This window comes from Calliphora vicina, chromosome 5, assembly GCF_958450345.1.
Source record: "Calliphora vicina chromosome 5, idCalVici1.1, whole genome shotgun sequence".
NCBI lineage: Eukaryota > Metazoa > Arthropoda > Insecta > Diptera > Calliphoridae > Calliphora > Calliphora vicina.
In genome coordinates, this window is record NC_088784.1 from 48,398,544 (window position 1) to 48,415,950 (window position 17,407).

The 17,407-nt window shown below is 35.2% G+C and overlaps 2 protein-coding genes across 2 annotated transcripts in view; both read left to right on the forward strand.

Annotated features, from left to right (window-relative positions):
* stau (double-stranded RNA-binding protein Staufen) overlaps nucleotides 1-17,407 on the forward strand; it is a 261,511-nt gene that overhangs the window by 17,551 nt on the left and 226,553 nt on the right. The window lies entirely within an intron of this gene.
* LOC135961228 (uncharacterized) lies at nucleotides 11,252-12,267 on the forward strand. Its single transcript, XM_065512721.1, has 3 exons — nucleotides 11,252-11,340; nucleotides 11,515-11,690; nucleotides 12,068-12,267. Exons 1-3 carry the CDS (start codon nucleotides 11,252-11,254, stop codon nucleotides 12,265-12,267), a joined length of 465 nt encoding a protein of 154 aa, XP_065368793.1.

Below are 17,407 nucleotides of genomic sequence, written 5' to 3' on the forward strand. Positions count from 1 at the left end.
GAAAGTTTTTCCTAAATTGCATTTTTTTAGGGGGTGCGACTGTACATGGTTTGGCCAAATAAGCATAGACGTAAATGAAACTGACCAACAAAATAAAAAAAAAAATGTGTAAAATATGAAGGCACTGAAATCGTGCTGGTTATTGGAATGGCAGATATTTGCAGCTGAAATTTATAGTACTTACTATTGATACTTTAAAGTATTAGATGTAATTTACACTTAACCTCTAATAGCCCCATTTAATTTGTTCTGGCCTTTCAAACATTTTTTTAATTTAGTTTCTATAGATTTAAAACAAGTTCCTGATCACTTCACTTTTATATAAAAAAAACACGTAAAAACTCTGTAATAACTACGTGGAATGGTTAACTGCTAACTGTTTTATAAAAACATGTGCGAATTTGCAAAAAAAATAAAATTAAAGAAAAAAGCACAGGCTACTTCGATTCAAAAGCAAAAAAAATCACATTTTTCTAATATTAAAATGAGAAGAAAAAACCTTTGACTTTACAGCACTATAAATAACCATATAGTTACTTTATAGCCAAAATAATAATGATACTGTATATTAGAGTTGGGTTTATTAGCTCAGTGAAGTGACCGCTCTTTTCAGCTCAGCTCACTGAAATGAACTAGGTCGCTCTTTTAGCTCATTAGCTCAGTATGTTGTATAATGACAATTTCATTTTGAGAATTGCTTGTAGTGAATTAAATCAATTATTTCTGTTGTTAGTTGTAAAAATACACAAAATAGTTGTAAAAATACAAAATCAAATTGTATTTTATTTAAAATAATATTTTTACGGAAAAAAGAGATAATTTTTTATTATTTCTAATTTCCGATGCCAAATTGTTTAAGTACAAATCTATTATTTTCGGTATTTTTTTGCTAAGTGTAAATCCTAGTGGTTTACTACTTTAGTTTACATCATTGTTGGAAAACTATTTTCAACGAGTAAACCGTTAACGGTATTTAAACTTTGTTTGTCACCAACTACTTAGAAATAAGTTTATGCTTGATTTCGTATTTTGGAAGCCTTTTTTTGCACTTCGTGCTTTATATATTGAAAAAAGGTAAAATTTGATTTTTAATAAAGGAAAGAGATTCTGCTCTTTTATTTTGAATTTTTAACCATTTAATAATTCTTGTTTTTATTTTTATTGATTTGGAACGGATATACGCCGAAACATTGGTCCTTCTCCCACGGATAAAACACAAAAGAATTTCATCCTTCATCCCAAAAAAGGAAGACTCCTTGCCAAGGAATTTTTGTGCCCTTTATTTGGAATTTATAGAACCAGCTTTTGAAAAATAAAGGTTAGTAAATTGATGTAAATAAAGTGATAGTGATCAAAAAGAAACAATATAAGAGTGACAATCAGTCGTATGGAAAAAAATTTTTGTTAAAATTCTGAAGAGTGCCGGGTGGAATATTGTGACACTAGGCCTAAATGTTAAGTGCTGAAAATTTGAGCCAAATCGGGCAACGATTTCTGGACGCGCATTGAGGTCAAAGTTCAAATATATGCAAATTTTTACTGTTAATATGGAATAAATAGGTGAAACTCGTTAACTTTCTGCATTGTTTTCTAGAAATATGTAGATTTATTTATATTAATGAATATTACATTAAAAAAAGTTTTGGAAATTAACCCTGTATCTCCTTTGGTTCAAAATGATCCAAAAACTGTATTATCGCCAAAATTAGAGAAAAATGCAAATTTTTCAGTTTTTGAAAAAATTTTGCTACTAAATAAATATTTTTGCAATTGAATGCAAAAGAATCGAAATATGTACGTAATTATCGTTGTAATGAGATATAAATGACAAAATTTGATTAAAAAATGTTAAAGTTATTACAAATTCGCCAGACCATTACCGTGTTTCAGGCCACTTGAACAAAAAATTTAGAAATATGTAGATTTGTTTATATTAATGAATATTACATTAAAAAAAAGTTTTGGAAATTAACCCTGTATCTCCTTTGGTTCAAAATGACCCAAAAACTGTATTATCGCCAAAATTAGAGAAAAATGAAAATTTTTCAGTTTTTGAAAAAAATTTGCTACTAAATAAATACTTTTGCAATTGAATGCAAAATAATCGAAATATGTACGTAATTATCGTTGTAATGAGATATAAATGACAATATTTGATTAAAAAATGTTAAAGTTATTACAAATTCGCCAGACCATTACCGTGTTTCAGACCACTTGAACAAAAAATTAAAAAAAAAAATTTAGATATTTCGAGAAAAATTAAAATAAAAGCTCATTTTTACTTAAAATATGTCCATATTTACTTGTATATAAGTTTTTGTCTTCGTAGGATACCGTTAACCTATTCGCAGGTATGGCCAAACAAAATAATTTTTTTTAACGGCTGTTTCAAAACTCCATTTTCAAATTTTTAAAAATTTTGTTAAATAAATTTCAGATTTTTTCGATCATCACATTGGGGTTTATTGAGATCAAAATAGGGAATAAAAATATGAAAAAATTATGTCAATACCTCTTACCTGCGATTGAAATTTTGCGTTTTTCCAAGAAAAACTAATTTTTTGTCCATATTTAGGCGAATGAGTCCAATTTCCTTACTGTTATAAATTTTAAGTAAAACCTATTCATAATATTATAGTCCTTGTAATTTTAAATATGTTCTGAAAGTTTTACTAAAATCGGAAAACGATAACCTTTGAATCGTGAAGGTCAAAGGTCAAATTTTTCAATATTTGGAATTTCTAATGAAAAGATAGCGAAATGTTACATATTTTTGGGCCGATTTTTATGAAACTTGAGGAAAATATATATTGGGGTCTAGCATTTACAACAACAGTGCAAAAATGAATTTTAACCTTTAAGAGGACTTGGGGTCAAAATGGTTGTGTTTTTCTTGATTTTAAAAGTTGAGAATAATTTGGACCCCAAGTGCTGCTAAGGGTTAATTTCCATTTTTGTGCTGTTATTTTAAATTCTGGACTTTATGTTATATTTTCCTCAAGTTTCATGAAAATCGGCCCAAAAATATGGAACATTTCGCTATCTTTTCAATAGAAATTCCAAATATTGAAAAATTTGACCTTTGACCTTCACGATTCAAAGGTTATCGTTTTCCGATTTTAGTAAAACTTTCAGAACATATTTAAAATTACAAGGACTATAATATTGTGAATAGGTTTTACTTAAAATTTATAACAGTAAGGAAATTGGACTCATTCGCCTAAATATGGACAAAAAATTAGTTTTTCTTGAAAAACGCAAAATTTAAATCGCAGGTACGGAAAAACTGTAAGAGGTATTGACATAATTCTTTCATATTTTTATTCCCTATTTTGATCTCAATAAACCCCAATGTGATGATCGAAAAAATCTGAAATTTGTTTAACAAAATTTTTAAAAATTTTAAAATAGAGTTTTGAAACAGCCGTTAAAAAAAATTATTTTTTTTGGCCATACCTGCGAATAGGTTAACGGTATCCTACGAAGACAAAAACTCATATACAAGTAAATATGGACATATTTTAAGTAAAAATTAGCATTTATTTTAATTTTTCTCGAAATATCTAAATTTTTTTTCTAAATTTTTTGTTCAAGTGGTCTGAAACACGGCAATGGTCTGGCGAATTTGTAATAACTTTAACATTTTTATACCCTTCACCTTCGTGAGAAGGGTATATATAAGTTTGTCATTCCGTTTGTAATTTCTACATTTTTCATTTCCGACCCTATAAAGTATATATATTCTGGATCCTTATAGATAGCGGAGTCGATTAAGCCATGTCCGTCTGTCTGTCTGTCTGTCTGTCTGTCTGTCTGTCTGTCTGTCTGTCTGTCTGTCTGTCTGTCTGTCTGTCTGTCTGTCTGTCTGTCTGTCTGTCTGTCTGTCTGTCTGTCTGTCTGTCTGTCTGTCTGTCTGTCTGTCTGTCTGTCTGTCTGTCCGTCTGTCTGTTGAAATCAGTTTTCTGAAGACCCCAGATATCTTCGGGATCCAAATATAATCAATAATTCTGTCAGACATGCTTTCGAGAATTTTGCTATTTAAAATCAGCAAAATCGGTCCACAAATGGCTGAGATATGAGGAAAAAACCAAAACAACCTCGATTTTTGACCTATTTTTTACCTATATCTGGATTACTAAGACATTAATATAGACAATATGGATATCTAATGATAGATATTTCAAAGACATTTGCAACGACGTATATAAGACCATAGTAAGTTGGACCTACAATGGGTCAAAATCGGGAAAAAAAATTTTGAACCCGAATTTTTTTTTAAAAAAAAAAAAAATTGAAAAAACAAAAAAAAAATTTTAAAATTTACAAAAAAAAAAAAAAAAATTTTAAATTTAAAATAACAATCGAAAAAATTTTTTTTCCAAAAAATTCAAAAAACAACTGGAAAAAAAATTAAATTTTGTTTACCTAAAAATATTTAAAATTTTGAAGTATAATTTGGTGAAGGGTATTTAAGATTCGGCACAGCCGAATGTAGCACTCTTACTTGTTTCTTTTGGAGTTTTGTTTCGTTTGGCGTTGTTGTTTTTTGTGTTCTTGATAAATTTAGGATGCTGTACGCTGAAAGTGGGCAATGTACATACATATATACTAATGATAAAAAATAATAATGCATCCACAACAAAGGTGAAGGGTATATAAGATTCGGCATAGCCGAATATAGCACTCTTACTTGTTTAATCAAATTTTGTGATTTATATCTCATTACAACGATAATTACGTACATATTTCGATTCAATTGCAAAAGTATTTATTTAGTAGCAAATTTTTTTCAAAAACTGAAAAATTAGCATTTTTCTCTAATTTTGGCGATAATACAGTTTTTGGGTCATTTTGAACCAAAGGAGATACAGGGTTAATTTCCAAAACTTTTTTTTAATGTAATATTCATTAATATAAATAAATCTACATATTTCTAGAAAACAATGCAGAAAGCTAACGAGTTTCACCTAATTATTCCATATAAATAGTATAATTTTGCATATATTTGAACTTTGACCTCAATGCGCGTCCAGAAATCGTTGCCCGCTTTGGCTCAAATTTTCAGCACTTAACATTTAGGCCTAGTGTCACAATATTACATCCGGCACTCTTTGAAATCTAAAAAAAAAAATCGGCTGTCACTCTAATAAGCATACATAAATTTGTGTGTGTGTGTGTTTGTCAAAAAGAATATAACGAAAAACAACAAGTTATTGTCAAAATAAAAAAAGGAAATTTATTACATTGTGAATTAATACACTACTGTGCATTGATTTTATCAAAAAGTGTATTAATTTATACAGTACCTTTTTTCATTTTGCGATCGGTACCAATTTAATCAAGGCTGAGTTTGTTTACTTGGAAGGACAGCCATAATTAATAATTAATATTTTCGTGATTTTATAAATTAAATAAATAAATAAATAAATAAATAAATAAATAAATAAAGTAACACAACTTCCCGCAGTTTTTTAAAAAATTAATAATAAAAAAACCTAATTAATTTGAAGTGGATAAATATATTGTGTATATTTTATATTGTGTGTGGAACAGTGAATGCTATTACGGCAAGTGTTTATATGCACATAATTTTTATTATTGTAATATTATTAATTGCAAATTATAATTTTATTTTATTCATTTTAAATTTATTATTACTTAGTTTGTTGCACTTTACGGTGATTTTGTTGAATTTTATTTTCTTTTTTTTTTTTTCATCATTTATTTATTGTATCTTCATTATTTAATGAACTAACAATAAGTGGTTCAAATCTTATATCTAATATTATTATTTAATTAGTCCAGCCAGTGCCGGACGAAACAATTTTGTGTTCATGGTTGTTTTTGTTTTGGTTAAATTGGCATTCTTCCTTCTAGATTAGGTCTGCTGTGTCCCTCCTTCTTAATCGAGTGTGGCCACGGTTATCTAATATGTTGCGGGCCAGCGGGTTTGGGTGAACTTCAAGTTTTTTAAAATATTTTTGTACGTTTTTCGAGATTTCAGTTTTTACAATGGGCACGTTTAGATCTTTGTGTATATTCGCGTTTTTGATATACCAGGGGGCAACTGTGATCATTCTTAGAAACTTGTTTTGGCGTCTTTGGATCTTTTCTACATTTGACGCTGAGGCCGTGCCCCATAACTGTATGCCATAACACCATATCGGTTTTATGATCATGTTATAAAGTAGAAGTTTACAATCTAAACTAAGCGTGGAGTTTCTGCCAATAAGCCAATTAATTTGAATTGATTTCAATTTCATTTGAGTCAACTTTGCATCTATATGACTTTTCCATGTAAGGCGACGATCGAGATGTATTCCGAGGTATTTCACTTCCGATTGTTGAATTATTGTTTGGTTATTGATATGAATAGGGGGGCATGATTCTCTACGCAATGTAAATGTAATGTGTGTACATTTTTGCTCGTTGACTTTAATTTTCCATTGTTTTAACCATTTTTCTAATTCAAATATGTGGTTTTGTAAGTAACGAGACGCTTCTTGAGGGTTTTCATGAATGCTTAGAATAGCAGTATCATCAGCAAATGTTGATGTATGAGTGCGATTGTTAGTTGGCATATCAGACGAATACATCAAATATAAAAAAGGTCCCAGGATACTGCCTTGGGGGACTCCAGCTTCAATGGGTTGTGCAGTACTTAAAAAGTTTCCCTCTTTAACCTTAAATGTTCGACCAGTTAAATAGCTTTCCAACAGCTTATGTGTGTTTGCCGGTAAATTTTGACTCAATTTGTATATTAATCCAGCATGCCATACCTTATCAAACGCTTGAGAGATGTCGATGAAGAGTGCAGAACAGTATTTCTTTTCTTCAAACGCTTTTCTCACCATATTTACAAGTCTATGGGTTTGTTCGATAGTACTGTGTTTTCTTCTAAATCCAAATTGATGATTCGGAATACAATTGTTTTCAGTTAACATCGGGTACAACTTGTTCATAAGTATCTTCTCAAATAGCTTTGATATATTAGACAATAGGCTGATGGGTCTGTATGATTCTACTTTTGTGTGATCTTTTCCCGGCTTGGGTATCATGGTAACCAGTGAAACCTTCCATTCTGGAGGATAATATTCAAGTCGTAATATAGCATTAAAAATAAAAAGAATTATTTTTATTGCTATCCGGGGTAGCTCCATAAGCATCTTGTTGCTGATCTTATCCATACCAGGCGTTTTCTTGGGATTTAAATCAGCAATAGCATTTTCGATCTCTCGAATCTCAAAACGTAGGGGTACGGCTGCTCCAAAATAGGGTGCAACAGGTGGCAACTCAATTGCTTCGTTTGATGTGTTCGGTGTAAATACTTTTTTTAAATGATTAACAAACAGATTCCCTTTTTCAGTATCATTTCTTGCTCAACCACCACTTGAATTTCGCAAGGGGGACTTACATATAACGGGTCTTTTAAGATTTTTTGTTGCTCGCCATAATGAGTAATCCGATTGCGGGTTTGCGTCCAGGCTTTCTAAATATTTATTCAATGATTCCATTTTTCGAAATTCCAAGAGCTTTTTAAGTCTTTTTATACAATCTTTAAGCTTCGATTTTAGTTGGGGGGATCTGTGCAATTGCCACTCTCTTCGAAATCTTCTTTTTTCATTTAAGAGCCGTTCGACATCTGCAGAATTAATTCTATTATATCTGAATTGTCGGGGTGTTTGGGTAGCATGTTGAGCAGCCATTCTGAGATTTTTATCGAAATTGATAAGAGAGTGATCGATGTTTTCTGGTGTTCTTAGCGGTATGTTTTCCGAGCAATGTGTACTGAGGTATTTTTTATATTTGAGCCAATTTATTCTTGTGCCTGCCATCGCTAAATTACCAGTCGGGGATACAATTTCTAGTGGGCTCAATAAAGTAATAATAGTGGGTGAGTGATCTGAAGATAGATCCAGCGAGGATTCAATTTGAATCATTTCTCTAGGGATATTTTTCATCACGCTAAAATCAATAACATCCGGTATTTTTCGTGGGTCAGTAGGCCAGTAAGTAGGTTGGCCGCTCGAAAGCACATGCAAACCCATTTTAGAAATTGAGTCGAACAAAACACGACCTTTAGGGGTAATCAGTCGTGATCCCCAGAATGTGTGCTTAGCATTATAATCGCCAGCAGCCAGGAAACGGGGGCCTAGTGATTTAAAAAATTTTATTGACTTTCTGTAATTGAGAATCTTGGGGGTGAGTATATCGATGAAATCACTAAGTTTCGATGAAAATCTTCAAGACAGATTGTAGTAGCTTGAAGATAATCTTCGCAAAAATCACACATTAATTAGTGTTTTATTCGAGCTTTTATTAAAATTGCCGAGCCTCCGCATGCTCTACCTCTGGGATCTTTGGTGTCATATATTACATATCCATTTATTCGAAAGGAACTTCTGGACGTCAAATGAGTTTCAGAAACCAGCATTACATCAATTTGTTGGTTTCTTAAAAAATATTCGAGTTCGTTTTTGTGTTGGCGTATACCGTTTGCATTCCAAAAACATATTCTTAGGCAGTTCATGGTCTGTTAAGCACAGCCTGCAATAACATTGATTGCATCTTAAGCATTTCTTGCATCATGTTACTCATTGAGTTTGTAAAGTTATTTACCGATTGCACAAGAGTTTCTATTGTAGATTCTAGTCGGGTAAAATTGAAAATTGGCGTTTGCTCTCTTACCTCTGGGTTCATATTTTCGTTTTGGGGTTGACGGACTTGCGGCTGAGTTTGGTTGTTTCTAAGTACATTTGCATATGTTACTTTGTTGTCGTATGTCTGTTGCAACGGGGGGTAGTTCAAATTGATGTTATTTAATGGCTGAGCGGGGAAAATCTTTGGTTTCTGGCTTTGTGATTTTTTAACAATTGAGTAGACAGGACAACCCCTGTAGTTTGCTGTGTGGTTACCTCCGCAATTGCTGCATTTTTTTATTTTAGGATCATCTTTAGATTTGTTACATTGGGATGTGTTATGCAACTCCCCGCAAATGACACATACTGGTGGCAATTTGCAATATGCCTTGGTGTGTCCATATTCTTGGCAATTCATACATTGAACGGGGCCAAATCGTTTGTGTGGTTCTTCTACCGTAATTTTACGATGCAATAAGTACTTCAAGTTATATATGGGATGTGTTTCATTTTTTTCAGGTTTATGTCACCGGGTTCAAGTTCAACACGGAAGAGTGGTTGGGGTATTTTTTCGCGATTTCTAATATTTATCACATTTTTTGTCTTATAGCCTTTATCTTCTAAGCTTTGCTTTATTTCGAGTGGTTCAACATTACAGTCAATACCCTTTATTACAACTTTTAGACTCTTGCTTCCTTTCAGCTGATAAGTGTAAAAACTTTTCTTTTGAGTTTCAAAATATGTTACAACCTTTCTATAATCGTTTTCACTATTTGAATTTTATTAATATCATTATTTGTGTGTCGGTAATTTCTTATTGAGATTCATATCTTCTTCTTCCTTCTTTTGCTAATACATCAGTAGTCACCCTACTGTCGGTCGATTTGACTATTACATTTATTTTATTATAAAGTTTATATAAATTTGCATCTTTTTTGTAAATTTTAAACATCGCTTCATTGTTTGTGGGTTGTTCACTTCTTTGCTAATATTTATTTGAAAAATTGAAAATGCCATTGACACCTCTTGAACGTTTTATACGCGCTTCGGACGCTGTTATTAAATTTGAGGCAAATTTTAGTACGATTCGTGAAGAGGAACATCACGTCTACTATATAGAAGTTTTATATAGTGAATTGAAATTACTATGGGAAAAAGTGAAGATTACTTTCGAAAAGTGTTTGGATGATCTTGAATCATCTGATGCCGCAGAGCCAGGGGATGTCTTATCTTTATGGAAAGATTTGGACATGTTTTTAACCGAAAGAATTCAAACTTTAGATTGCATTCGCGATCTGACATGTTCCGAAACTGACAGGAAAGGCAATGAACGGAAGGTAAAGGCTCATGTTTCAAATACAAGTACATCGAATACTTGTGTTTTATGTAATATCCAGGGTCATTTATTACGTTTTTGTCGTCAGTTTAAAAGAATGTCTGTTTTTGAGAGATTTGCTACAGTCAAAAAGTTTCAATGTTGCGTTAATTATCTCGCGAGGACACACGAAGTTAAGGATTGTAGGAGTGAACATAGTTGTTTTATTTGTAATAGGAGACACCATTCCCTACTTCATCGTGAAACGGTAGATAATAATTCTGCACCATCGTCCCCAGCTAATAATTCTGCACCATCATCCCCAGCTAATAATTCTGCACCATCGTTCCCAGCTAATAATACTACATCGATACCAGTTGTTCGATCGACTGAATTGACATCACAAGGGTCAACTACTTCTGCCGCCGCTCTATCTAATGTGAATCGCCAAGTCTTTCATATATCACAGAATTCGTCTGTGTTATTGGGAACTGCTATGGTCTCCATTATTTGCAATGATACCACGTATCCGGCAAGGGCCTACATCGACCCAGCTTCAGAAGCATCATTCATTTCGGAACATTTGCGAAATCAACTGCGACTTCCGTCACATTCTACGAATGTAACGATTTCCGGTGTTCATGAGGAAGCTTCTACAACTTCGAGAAAGATTTGTACTATTCGTGTTGGTTCTCCTTTAGATAAAAGTATTGATTTGGAGACTTCTGTTGTCGTTTTACCTTCAATATCTAGTAATTTGCCTTTTAATTGTCCTTCGGATATAAGAAGTGAATTACCTAATTTGCAATTAGCAGATAGTAAATTTTATCAAAGCAGGGAAGTTGATATTCTACTAGGAGCTGATTTATACCCGCATCTAATACTTGGCGAAGTTCAGAAAAATATAATTGGAAATTTAATGGCTCAGAAGACTGTATTTGGTTGGGTTCTGACCTATTGATGTTTCGCGAAAAAAGTCTGTTAATGTTTTTTCAACAACGGTTACCCTTTCCGAGGAAGATAATTTGAACAGAAATCGTTATCGTAAACATAGGTAGGTATTCATTCAATTTTGTAAAAGATGGAAAGAAGAATATTTAGTGAATTTGCATAAAGGATTTAAGTGGCAAGATCCACTAAAAGATATTGCTATAAATGATCTAGTCGTCATCAGAAATGAGCAATTACCGGCAACTGCGAGGAAGTTAGGCATTGTTGTGAATGTTTATACTGGTACTTATTCACTTATCACGTTTATATCAATTTACTTTTACTAACCTTATCCTTTTACTAGAAAATGGACGCTGCTACCACAACTAGGGATGTTGCTACCGATTTGTTTGATGATGGTCTTTTGGACTATTGGATGTCGCCAATACCGCATCGGTTCCTAACATCGATTCAATAAAAGTAGCAACTCTAGATAATATAACGCCTTTGCCAGCTCCGTCCATTTCGGAGACAACCGTCGCACCTGTTATTGTTAGAAATACGCCAACTATAACAGTAGAAATGGAACCATCCATAGATCCACCGCCAACCCATCCTACTATTGAACAGGTGGAATCTTCGGGCTCGTGCGAGTCGTAAATGTCCCGTTTGTAATAAGAACCATCCTCTTCGATTTTGCTACAAATTCAGGGATATGAGTATGGAACGCAAGCTACGCACTGTAGCGTTGCATAGACTTTGCTCTCGCTGTTTGTCAAGCGGACATACCAGTCAAAATTGCAAGAGTATTGCCTCCTGCAAATATTGCAAAAAAAATCATAATTCTTTACTCCATACTCATACCACCTCGAAGACTCAAAAGCGACCGATTTCCAATTTAAATCAGGTCCCAATACGTCAGGCTGTTTCTTTTTCGCCGACTTTACAAGTCAATCTGAGTTTGCCAAGGTCTAAAATTTTGATACGATCCGCTTTAGACTTATGTTGTCAACACAGCTACATATGTGCCGAATTGACAGCCAAACTGCACTTACCTGTGATCAAAATAGACAGCGACGAATATTGTAGGGTGGAAATCGAGTCACTTCATGACTCTTCTCAACGCGTCGTTATAATGGCTTAAGTTCAAAAATGAACCGTATTATGACTCCCCCTGTATCAGTCCCGGACTCGATATTGGAACCGTTCCTAGGATTTCAGTTAGCGGATCCAACTTTTAATCACTCGGGTAATGTAGCGTTAGTTTTGGGACCTGAAGTTGCTCCGCTTATTTTAAAAGGGAAGATACATACGAGTCCTGGGCTTCCACTTGCTCAATACACCATTTTTGGATGGATTATTTCAGGATTATCCCCATACTAATTTAAGTAACGATCTCTTTGATCGCAACAGGATTCCTTAATGGCTCAAAATTTAATAAAACAACAGGAGTCCTTAATGACTCACATTTATTTGAAAAAAAAAATTATATATTCATTTATTACAGTCCACAGGAGTCCTTAATGGCTCAATCGTCGAATTTATTTCAACAGGAGTCCTTAATGGCTCAAATTAGTTATTATTTAATTACAACACTCTTATGTGTTGCAAGGTGGTCGGCAATGTTTAAGTACAAATCTATTATTTTCGGTATTTTTTTGCTAAGTGTAAATCCTAGTGGTTACTACTTTAGTTTACATCATTGTTGGAAAACTATTTTCAACGAGTAAACCGTTAACGGTATTTAAACTTTGTTTGTCACCAACTACTTAGAAATAAGTTTATGCTTGATTTCGTATTTTGGAAGCCTTTTTTTGCACTTTTTAATAATTCTTGTGTTTTTATTTTTATTGATTTGGAACGGATATACGCCGAAACACAAATGTTTAGACAATATTTGTTAAGTAAAACATTCACTAACTATAAGGTGTTCTTTTACCTCAAAATAATAAAATTACCAAAAAACTCAAGATATTAACTGGAATTTGAAAAAGAAAAAATATTTTGATGATCTGATAATTGTGATCCAAAATAAAAATGTGACAATAACTAAACCAAAATGAAAATTTGCTCATTCAAATTTCGGATTATATATACATGGTTTGGCCAAACAATCATGGACGTTTTAAAAGCATCGAAAAAATTAGGTTATTCATGTAATTGCCTGAAATTTAGTCCAAAACAGAAAACAAGTAGTTAGAGTCAAAGAGTTTTAAATTTGCTTAATTGGTTGGTTAGTTGGTTTACGTGGTAGTTCACTACGTGCGAACAATCAAGTAGAGTCGAAGGGACCCCGTTTTGATGAGACCACACCACTCGTCAGATGTAATGTCGTTTACATCGCAATGCAACTAAAAAGTGCTAGCTAGACCCAACCTGTAGCTGAGTTTAGACCCGGCTACCTCACCAAGGTTGGTCAATGTATAGTTACCCATGAATTTATGTCTCTTGACACTCAGAGCTGGGCATTCGCAAAGAAGGTGGAAAATCGTATCCTCTTTTTCCCTATCCTTACAACTACGACAATGGTCGTTAAAGGGGAGTCCCAGGCGATTTGCGTGCTTGCTTAACGCCCAGTGTCCCGTTAATAATGCCAGCAACCTTGATATATCCCTTCTATTCCGGGTTATCAGTTGCATAGTGCGTTTTTCGTTAAAAGATTGCCACATCAACTTGGCTTTGTAAGAATGTAAACTATTTTTTTTAAGTAGAAATTTATAACCGATTATGGCCAATAGGCTAGGTTGTTGAAAATAAATAATAATAATAATAATATAAAAAAAAAATGTCTGAATATGATACCTTTAATAGTCCCCAGTAGAATTGCTACTGAGACCGCATTGGAGATATCTAAGGCACATCCCATTCTGGCTAGTTCGTCTGCCTGTTCATTACCGTAGTGGTCCCTGTGCGCTGGTACCCCAACCAAAGTAATGTGAGATAGACAACCTAGCCTTGACAGAGAGTTCTTACATTGCGTAACTAGTGAAGATGAAATTGTGTAGGCATTCAGTGAGAGAAGTGCCGCCTGACTGTCGACAAAAATACCTATATTGCCGCGGGTATTATGATCATGTAGTGGATTGCAAGCTGCCATGATTGCAAAAAATTCCGCCTGGAAAACACTACACTCATTCGGAAGACGATACGAAATACCTATCTCAGGTTCGTCACAGAAGACGCCAGAACCAATACCACAGCTCATTTTTGTCTGTGTATATCATAGTGTCATATTTGTACACGAGATTGCCTTACCCCACTCACTCCTGGAGGGGATTAAGACCTTGAATACCCTATTAAAATCTGTGTATGGAGTAATATAGTTAGATGGTTGGAGAACTATCGAAGGCAACTGGCTCAAAATCCCCGCGTGGCCATATGTTCTCGATCTCCAACAGCCAGATGCTTGAAGCCTCGCTGCGCTACAGGCAGAGGTGGTCATTACGTGAAGGTCTATTGGCACAAGGTGCACTATAGTGTTCAGTGCCTCTGAAGGACTAGTACTTAGTGCGCCTGTTATACCAATGCAGGATGATCTCTGGACTTTGTATAGTTGGTCTACGACATACTTCCTTCTAGTTGCAGTCCACCATACAAGAGATCCGTAAGTAAGAATTAGACGTACTATAGCCGTATACATCCATTTAACTATGCTGGGACTAAGTCCCCATTTTCTACCATACATCTTACACAGGTATAATATGCCACCGTAGCCTTTTTTACCCTATGTTGAGTATTTAGCTTCCATGACAATTTAGAGTCCAGATATTTTGCATTATTTGAAAGGGGGATTTCGCAGTTTTTCAACCGTGGAAGTTTGAAGCTTGGAATCTTGGTCTTTGTCGTGAAAAGACAAGTTCCGTTTTGCTTGGATTCACCCCAAGACCACTTGCCGAGACCCAGTTGTCGAGCAACCCTAAAGCAGTGGACATAATATCACTGATAACGTCCGGAAACAGACCTGATACGAGTATCACAACATCGTCCGCATAAGCCACAACTTTTATCCCTTTTCTGTCTAGATCAATGGAAAGATGAAAGACTAATTGGACGAAAGTCCTTCGCCTTCTCATGAGAGACAGAGCGTAAAAATTCTATAAAGCCAGGGAATGATATGCCTTTTTGCACTTTGTAGCATCTTTGGCAATATACCATCCGGCCCGGGTGACTTGAAAGGTGCGAAACTGTCAATTGCCCATGATGATGTAACTATCGATATTGAATAGAATCCTACCTTCCCTCTCAACATCCGTAGCAACATCCTTACAGCCTGGGAAATGAGTATTCAGTAAGATGTCAAGTGACTCTGCTGAGGATTCGGACCAGGAGTCATTCTTCCTTTTGATATAAGTAGGATTGGATTGTCCCTAGGCTAGAATTCTACTAAGTCTTGCAGAGTCTTTTGTATTATCTTTGGATTCACAGAAGCTTCTCCATGAGTTTCTTTTTGCGACTACTATAGCTTTCTTGTAAGCTTTCAATTGATCACGATATGGTTGCCATGATTTACTATTGTAGCTAATGTTAAAGGCCCTACGAGTTTCCCTACGTAGTTTAAATAGCTCAGAATTCCACCATGGAGGGAAGCTTTTCTTAGCCTTAGTGACTGGACAGGAAACTTCGAAAGCCTTGACTAAAGTTTTACTAAATTTTTCCTCTATTTTTTCAAGACCAGTGATCGAATCTTCTACAACTGGCATATTCTTAAGTTTATGTTTAAGGATCCCATTAAATTTGAACCAATCAGTCCTTCTTGGGTTCCTAAATTGAATTTTCTCTGTCGAGTTCTGAAGTCTAATATTGAAGCGAATCCAGTTATGGTCAGAGAACGACTGAGCCAGATTCGGCGAAGGATTAGGCATGTGTGGCCATCGCCTTGCTCAGTGCGGATGATGGAACAATCATCCATGTGGATGTTGGGGTTCTGTAGCTTCAAACACTCCACCATCTTATGCGCATCGGTTGCCATCTTCGGTAACCAAATACGTGCACGCTGTCTCATTGGAATATCTTGAGCAGGGATCAGTTTAAGGCTTAAACCTTCCCATGCACCACTGATCTTTGCGATGCACTTGCTAAGAAAGTCCTTTGAGAACTCGTCCATGCATTTGATCACCCTGTATCCCCGGTGAATCTCACCAGAGTCAAAGCGAGGTGCTGTGCCAGTCCTATTAGCGAACAAGTGTTCCATAACGAGTTCGGTTAATTTGGACTCGATAGCACCCCATTGTGTTACCACAGAATTGATGGTGCCGTCATTCTCAGTCGCCAGAGCCATTAGAAGATGGTATTTAACCACCTCGTTGAAGGGCCGTCTGGCGGATGTAGTCGTGGTTGATGTGGGTCCCGGAGCGGATTTTTTGTCGACAACCTTTCTGCGTTTAGGCGATTTTTCTCCCTCTGTCTGAGAGCGATTGCGCTTGGACCTCTCTGTTTCTTCGGCTGCTGCCTTTGATGTGCTGGGTACGGAATCCAAAACTTTTGGTACTCATCTACCACAGCCCGGTATTTGGCGCGATCTTCTTCATCACGTTCATGGGGGGCACCGCTGGCAGCATTCTTGTCAATCTTGTCAAGAATGAATATCGCCTTGGCGTAACGGGATTTGAGGATGTCTTTCTGACTCTGACTCTTCCTCTTTTTTCTTTTCTTCTTCAATTGGTCGCCAGCCTTGGCATCTGATTGAAGAGGAGCATTTGTCAAGTTTTTGGAGGGCAGTAGAGTGCTGTGACGGTCATCCACGCTGCCTGACATTGCGACCAGAGTCTCTGACTAGGTCGTCTTCTGAAGAAGATCCGAGATCATCGGTTTTTTTCAGGGGGTTGTTGTTTGTGTTGTTGTTTAGGTTCATTTTTGGTCCCACGAGTAGGCACGTAAGGGGATGGACCATCCATGCAGTGACGGCGTATATAGACTAGACAGAAATTACAACCGGCCCGTGTCATAAGCACCGGAGGGGAGCTAATCTTCTTTAACCACTAATTAGCCATTCAGGTTCTCGGCACTGCTACCAACCACGTTAACCTTACAAGTGGGGGAAAAGAAAGAGAGAAAAAAGGAAAGAACAGTTTTGGTCCGCTGGTTGTAAAACAAGAAAGAGAAAGAATGTGATATCACTAGGCGACCATTTGATATAAAATGTATCGCCAGTTATAGCATTGTCATAACACCAATTATATCCTACTGTGACCATTTGTTAAACATGTATCACAGTAGTTGGCTATCGCAATCCGTTTTACGAGACCTAGCCATGTCAAGAAGTTTAGACCATTTGTTAGAACATGTGTCTCAAGATATTGACATCGCTCGAGCATTTGTCAGGGCTAATGACATGTTGTAGAAAACAGTATCACTAGACTAGGCAATTGCTCCCCCTATCCGCCACCTGGGACGCGTCCGATGGGAGACTGATAACTCCACACGGATAATTTGCTTAATACTTGATATATATCAATATGATATTTTACCTTATATTACTTAATAACACTGTGTGTAATTTTTTAAGTCATGGAAATATAACCAT